The sequence below is a fragment of the Carlito syrichta genome, unplaced genomic scaffold (assembly GCF_000164805.1).
Source record: "Carlito syrichta isolate Samal-C Ts95f unplaced genomic scaffold, Tarsius_syrichta-2.0.1 Scaffold67786, whole genome shotgun sequence".
NCBI classification, from domain to species: Eukaryota; Metazoa; Chordata; class Mammalia; order Primates; family Tarsiidae; genus Carlito; species Carlito syrichta.
The window spans coordinates 130039-138129 of NW_007011882.1; the positions used below are offsets into that span (position 1 = coordinate 130039).

General features: G+C 40.9%; 1 protein-coding gene across 1 annotated transcript in view; it reads left to right on the plus strand.

The window, feature by feature from the left end:
* Window positions 1-8091, plus strand: part of LOC103253731 (serine/threonine-protein phosphatase 6 regulatory ankyrin repeat subunit B) — a 179137-nt gene that overhangs the window by 111390 nt on the left and 59656 nt on the right. Inside the window, exons 15-16 of the mRNA XM_021709359.1 lie at window positions 2587-2663; window positions 2750-2938. Of these exons, the coding sequence (XP_021565034.1) occupies window positions 2587-2663; window positions 2750-2938 (266 nt within the window). The remainder of the gene's footprint in view (window positions 1-2586; window positions 2664-2749; window positions 2939-8091) is intronic.

Consider the following 8091-nt stretch of genomic DNA (forward strand, 5'->3'; position numbering starts at 1 on the left):
CAGAAAACTTGCTGGTCCCAGAGTAGGTTCTGAACTGAATGGCTCCAAAGCTCATGGAACTTTGGTCAGTGAAATAAGGTGTGAGACCCTCTTTCCTAAAAAGACTCCAACAAAACAAAACCAAGCCCTCATTCTCTCTCAAAGCCTTTTCTCAGGGGGAGTTTAGCCACCATGCTTATGATTTTTAATAAAGTTGGGGTGCTGAACACTCAGGGCAGCACATCAGGCTGGGTCAGAGTCTTCCTTTTCTTGTTCCAGTCTCATGCAGCTCTGTGCACCCATATTTCTATTAGTACCCATATTTCTCACACAGGTATTCTATGGTACAAATAAATGAGGTAAAATCCCCAGATTATATGACTGGTGGGGTGTAGAACTAGGAGTCTAGCCCATGTCTGTCTCACTCTAAATTCCCAGCTTTTAACAATTATTCTGGGGCAACCCCCTGGGTCCCTTCCCACTGTGGGAAACTTTCTGTCCTCTTAATAAATCCTGCTTTCTCAAAAAAAATTATTCTGTCCTGTCTGACAATACTCCAGACTCCTGAAAGACAAAACTATCTCTCACATGAATTCCTCATCAGTCAAGACAGTGACATCCACCAGGACACCCCTTGATGAGGGTCTTGTTGCGGACCTTCAGGCATCGTCAGAGGGAAGCAGGAGCCCCCTTGGACAAGACCGGCCACAGCGCATCTGTTATCTTTTCTTTTGGGAGCTTTATATGACTAGCAGTCTGCATTTGCTTTTTTTTTTTTTTTTTTGAGTCAGAATCTCACTCTGCCACCCAGGCTGGAGTACAGTGGCATGATCACAGCTCACCACAGCCTCATCCTCCTGGGCTCCAGTGATCCTCCTGCCTCAGCCTCTGAATAACTAGGACTCTCGGCACACACTCCACACCCCGCTAATTTTTTTCTCCAGAAATGAGGTCTTGCTAGGTTGCCCAGGCTGGTCTCAAAGTCCTAGACTCAAGTGATCCTCTCTCCTTGGCCTCACAAAGTGCTGGAATCACAGATGTGAGCTACCACACCTAGCCCCTGCATTTGCTTTTCTATCAGGAGAGCATCCCCACCCAGGGAGGGATAGAATAACCCAACTGCTGTGCTCCAACACAGCCTGCTGTCAGGAACATGCAGCTCTCACCCTGGACTTCTGTGTGTATTTTCACAGAAGCACTCTTGCTTGGGCCTAGCCTTCTTCCTGGGATCTTTGTTGGGTGCCTTTGTAACAGCTGCCTCCTCCAGAGCAACTGCTAGGGACATGTTCTCCAGTCAGGGACAAGGGGTGGGTTCCCAGCAATAGTGTTGTTCAGAGATGCCTCATCCTTGGCAGTTGTGGGATGCCATGCATGTGCAGCTTAGACCTGGTCCCCATAACAACCACATCCCTTCATGGTCCTCATGCAGCTACAGGAAACATGGAGTCCAGGGCATTTTGTAAGTTGGAATCAAAGCTCAATTATCCACCTGTGCTCCCAGGTCAGGGGTTAGGAGGCTCCCATAGAACAAAGAGCACCTCTGGGATTCCAGAGAAGCGGGGAGGCCAGGCCACTTGGGACAGCTGACAGGACACTTGGAAAAGCCAAATCCCTCAGCATACCTGAGGCTTATTTCCTAGTATGAGCAGATCCTCACAACCTGTGTGGTAGCATCACTACATTTAAGTCCTATGATCTAGTCCATACTTGGAAAAGTAGTTTGGCTAATATTAAACAATAAGACTTTCTTGGTCACTGGGAAGGCAGTTTAGCATATTTTGCAGTCACAACTTCAGAGTGTTTTTTTCTAGGAAAAATGTATAGTTTCCAAACACATAATTTATATCATACACAAAAAAACATTGTTTACATTTCAGACTTTTTTTAGTGTATAGCAAGCTTCTTTTGAACTCACATTCCTCACATTAATATGGGACAAATTGCTGTAAGGGAATACACACAGCAAACTTTTCAGATAAGCATTATGCTTTTGGTGGTGTTCTCTCTTAAGATACATATTTGAAATGAAGGGAATGTTATAATTTAGGTATCTATTTGTTAAAATGTCCTGTGTACTGGTCTTCTAAAGTCTCTACAAAGTACTAGCTGTTAGGGTTGGCGGTCAGGATCTACATATCAACTTTGACGGGTTCACAGACGTCATTAGTCAACAAGTTCTACACATCAACTTTGACAGGCTCATAATCGTCATTAATCATCAGGATCAGCATATCAGCTTCAGCAGGCTCACAAATGTCATTAGTCATCAGGGTCTATGCCTCAGCTTTGACAGATTCATAAACATCACTAGTCATCAGGGTCTACATGTCAACTCAAGGTTCACAAATGTCATTAGTCATCAGGGTCTATGTGTCAGCTTTAACAGGTTCATAAACGTCATTAGTCATTAGGGTCTGCGTGTCAGCTTTGAGAGGTTCATAAATGTCATTTTAGTCATCAGGGTCTACATGTCAATCTTGACAAGCTCACAAACATCATGAGTCATCAGGGTCTACATGTCAGCTTTGATAGGTTCACGAATGTCATTAGTCACTAGGGTCTACGTGTCAACTTTGAAAGGTTCATAAACATCATTTTCGTCATCAGGGTCTACACGTCAACCTTGACAAGTTAACATCATTAGTCATCAAGGTCTACGTGTCAGCTTTACTAGGTTTACAAATGTCATTAGTCATCAGGGTCTACATGTCAGCTTTGACAGATTCATAAACATCATTAGTCGTCAGGGTCTATGTGTCCGTTTTGACAGGTTTGTAAACATCACTTGTCATCAGGGTCTACATGTTGGCTTTGATAGTTTTGCAAACATCATTCGTTATCAGTGTCTACATGTCAGCTTTGACAGGTTTGTAAATGTCATTCGTCACCAGGGACGACATGTCAGCTTTGACAGTTTCACAAATATCATTAGTTCTTACCAGTCCTGCAGGACTGATGGGTGAGGATGCCCTCTGTGAACTGACAGTAGAAAGTTCAGCTGCCAATAGGACCAAGGGACTCATGTCATCAACCACATTTGTGTTCCCTTCCAAGAAGGGGGTCCAGTTTTACACACTGAATAACAATCCAAAGTGTCTTCTTGAGTATAGAATTAAAGTGAAAAGAACTGAATAGAAGTTGGTGAGCTCAGGCTCTGGTGACCACATGTGTCTTCTCTCATTCAAGACTCAGTGCTTTATGAATTGGGTTACCTTTGGCAACCTGCCCACTGAGAAACCCTTCCTACTGGTGCTGTTTCAGCTGCTAGACCATTAGGACAGCTTCCAAGGTATGACTGCTCTTACTTCAGCTACCTCTACTTTAGTGTGGCCATCTTCTATAGAGTAGTCTATAGGGTAATATGCTGGGAACCATGGCCAACACAGACATATATTAGGCATGGACATGACTTTCAAGGAGATTATACTCTATTTGGGAGGCAAAATGTGTACCACATAAATACTGGCTCAAAATATCACCCACGCGACCCAGTTCTTCATAGGGCAGTAACAGGATTGCCATAATTATCCCCTGATTATGAGTCTGGTCTGTGCCTTCCTGCTCAGCAGAAGCTCTGACTCTGTCCTGGTCCTTCTGAAGAGCTCTTACATGTCTCCCATGAGTCCTTGGTAAGCATAGGATACCTGCTTTCTTCCTTCTCTCCTGTTCTTGCTTCTCTGGTATTGTCTGTTACTGCTTTTGGTCACAAATGTCCAGTAGCAACACTATGCCTGTGGCTGCTTACCCATAGCAATGCCCAGCATGTGTCAACTTTATCCACTTCCTGAAGGGCCACAGACCTCCCAAGACCTCCCCACCTGGCCACTCAAGCCTGGGCCTGTGGGAGCTCAGCCACATGGTGTGGTTGAAGGTTCAAGCATGTCCACTACATGGCCCTGGACTGGGATGCCAGCCCCACTATTACCTGCTACAAGGTGTGTATGCACTTCATGTCAATTCATGAACCTTCTTACCTTGCCTGATTGGCAGTTGGGCTCAGTTGTTCAGAGCATTAAGTAGAAGAATATAAGGAAATCTTCAATAACTTAAAAATAGAGCTGCTGTAGGGCCCAGCAATCCTACTTTGGAGTCTGTTTCCAAAGGAACTGAAATTAGCATCTCAAGGAGATATCTACACCTTGATGTTCAGCACAGCATTGGTCATGGCAGCTAGGACATAGGAACAACCTGAATGGCCGCATGCACATGTGCATGTGCGCGCGCGCGCGCGCACACACACACACACACACACACACACACACACACGGGAGTGTTATTCAGCTTTTATTTTATTTTTTTTATTTTTTTGAGTTGGAGTCTCACTCCGTTGCCCAGACTAGAGTGCAGTGGCTGCTCCCGGCCACCGCAGCCTCGACCTGCTGGGCTCCAGCGATCCTTCCGCCTCAGCCTTCTGAGTAGCCGGAATTACAGGCACCCGCTACCACGCCCAGCTAATTTTTTGATTTTATTGTAGCTTTTAAAAAGGAGGAGATCCTGCCATCCACAGCAGCATGCATGGAACTGGAGGTCATTGTGCCAAGTGAAATAGGACAGACATAGAAAGATCCGACTGCATGACCCCATTCGCCTATGAAATCTGAAAAAGCAGAACTCATAAAACCCGAGAGTAGAATGGTAGTTGCCAGGGAAGGGGGTTGGAGAAATGGAAGATGTTGGTCAAAGGGCACAAAGTTTCAGTCTTATAAAATAGGTAAGTCCTAAAGATCTTTCATATGGCATCACTGTAGTTAGTGATAATGAACCGTGTACTTGAAATTTGCTGAGAGAATGGATCTGGAGTGTTCCCACCACACACACACATAACTGAGGTGAGGGATGCTAGATTGTGATAATCATTTCACAGTGTGTACGTATATCAAAATGCCACGCTCTGCACCTTCAAGACATGCAGTTTCTATTTGTCAATAATACAATAAAGCTGGGGGAAAAGTGTAGATAGAATATCTAGCACAGTGCTGGTGTATGACAGGTACAAGCAGCAACCATTATTATGCATTCATTTAATGCATCGGATGGTTCCCTCTGTCTGCTGGATGCTGTACTGTGTGATGTGCCTAAGATGGAGAAGTACCATGTCAGGGCGTGTACTACAGGGATGGGGATTGGCAGGCAGATAAGTAACTGCAATCAGGGACAGTCGCTGCTCTGGTAGACTTCTGTGTTGCTATTGTCCTCATCATTCTCCAAGACAAACCATAATGTCCCAAGAGAGGTACAGTGGCACTCTGTGGGAGTTATGCTAGGTTCCGTGGTTAGTGAGAGATTCATGGCCACACATCAGTATAGTATTTGCAGCTTGTTGTCTCCTGTATCCTAACCCCACCATGTGTTAATGTGGAACAGGAGCTTCAAACCTGAGGTAAATTGAGTGGTGGAGAGTGTGGGTGCTGTGTGGACTTGATTTGATAAGTGAATGAGCACTTCATTTTCAAATGTCAGAGAACCTGCTTTCACAATGGTTTCTTTCCTTTTGATATTTGCATTGCCCTAAGAAGAAGAGTTAAAATGGATGCAGTACATTGGAGTAAAAGGAAAATACATACATGCTGAATCTAGAATCATGCTGCTAAATTCATTCATGAACGACTGAATGTGTGACAGGCACATGTTTGCATGCCTGTGTGTCAGGCTCTCCCATCTGTTTTAATTCTGCTTAAAATTAATAACAGCTTTTTTTACCCACTTGCTTGAATCTGTGCTGATTCTTCTAATGTTTCTTAGCCAGAAGTGGTGTTTGTGGTCTTTAACTAGTGTTTCAGAGTATCAGCAAGATTAGCTATAATTGGAAATTTTCTTTAAAGCAGTATATCTTGTCAACTGGGCTAGAATTGCTAAAATGTTAATTGATGCTTAGAGTGGGAAATTTGTACTGTAATTTAACATTAAAAATGGTGTCCAAAAGGATATTTATGTTGGTTTACACAGTTTTGATGAGGACTAAGAGCAGGTAAGCCAGATGCTTTTCTGAAGCGAGTACTTTTTCCTCTGTATATTTTAAAAATTATTTTAAAAGTTAATTTTTTATATTCAAATCTGTTATCACTTTCATTTTCTTTTTCAGCAATTTTGATCATATTACCATGTCTCTCAGATTCTACATCCCTCTCAACCCACCTCTACTACCAAAATAAAACCTCCCTTATCCTAGGCAAATAAATTTCACCTGAGTTTAAGCAGAAAGTAAATTAACACCATGAAAATGTAATTCCGGGTAACCTGGGAATATCATCTAGATGTGAATTATCATTGATTAAAAGAGGTAGCAAACTTAAGAATTGCTCTCAGAAATCATCATGAAAATGTGAGTCCAGTAGTATTGTTTTTCCTGGGAATACACAAAAACTGTATATGCTCACAAGTGGAATTGATCGAATGTAACACCTAACTCTACGTATTTTGCAGGGTTGACTGCTTGTCACCATTCTGATGTGAATGTCACTTAATGCAGTCAAGTATTTTCCAGTGCAGAACTTCAGCTGAATAAGCCCTCAGAAAAGAACTGTGCTGATTAACATGTCAAGAATGGACAGGGAGGTACATATATTGTAAATAGAATGAAATCCAGAAGACCAGCCGCCCTCTGATCTTAGATACCATCTTATGGCTGACATCAAGACTCTAATCACCAAAGCCCTTACAGATACCACTCACATTTCATCATTGAACAATCATGCTCAGGGAGGAGAAAAACTAAGCCAACTGACATCAGATCTAAGCCCCTGACTTATGTCTTATGACTTGTGTGTTATTTCTTTTCATCTTGTATGGTATCCCTTCTCTAAAGAGGCTTTCACTTGCAGAAAACAGAAATAACAATTAAATGCTGAAAAAATGCAAAGATAATTTTTAATTTTCTGATAGCTTTGAGTCATATTGATTTTTAAAATAGGAGATCCTTATTCTCAGCACTTTATAATCTTTTGAAACTTGTCCACATTGATCTAACATCGATAACAGCTCTTTTCACTTCTATCTATAATTTTGTGATTTCTTTGTCCAAATAAAATAGAAATGTGTCTAAGGTTTGGGATAAGGCAAAGAGTCTTATAGAAACCACACATTTCCAACCAAGTAGTACATTCATTTAGTTCCACATTTCTGTTGAAGGGGTCAGGATGTGATGACTTTGGGGACCTGCAGTGTCAGAGAGTAGATAATTATCTACTGTTAAAAAAGTAGATAAAGTTTGTATAGTAACTACAAACTCAAGAAATTTTTTCGGATAGGACTGATAAGAAACCATTATTTATTACTAGAATTTTGAAAAAGCGGACTGTTACCTACAGTGATACCATCTGGTAGTTTCATTTTTAATGTCACTGCTTATTTGTGAAGAACATTCAGTGTACCAGGTATTACTCATTATCTAGCGGGCCCAGCACCATCCTGACCCCCTCAGCAGAAATGTAGGAAATAAATGAATATACTACTCAGTTGGAAATATGTGGTATACTACTGAAAACAGTATGGTATTAGAACAAAGATATATATCCTATCCAAAAGAACAGAACAGGGAGTTGAAAAATAGAGTCACAAATATGTGGTATTCTGATTAATGATAAAGGTGCACAGCAGTTCAGTGGGGAAACATGGGTCTTTTTTAGTAAGTGGTGCTAGGTTAATTGGATATGCATATGATAAAAACCAAATCTTTTATATACACACTTAATTCAAGATGGATCTATTAATATATGTTAAAGGCACAATAAACTTTTTATTTATTTATTTTATCAAAATTTAATGGTAATTATGTAATTTCTCCTCTAACAAACTTTTCATAGAAATATAAAAAGTTGACATAAAGTAAGAAAAATGTCAAAAATAATGATGTTAATGTTATAATTTTATGAGAGTTTTAAGAGAAATTAAACCCTTTTAATAAGAAATTGATTCTTATACTATTTAAACCCTTTACAGAAATCAGTTATTCATCTTGTTTATTTTAACTCTCTATTTTTGCTTGCAATTTGTATTCATTTAGATCTCATTGACCTACAGCATCTGTTTCTGTCCTCAACTTAAGTTTGATCATCCACTCAAATAATCAAAAAATGACACTATTGTAAAAAGTAAAAATTAAGCTTTTTTTTT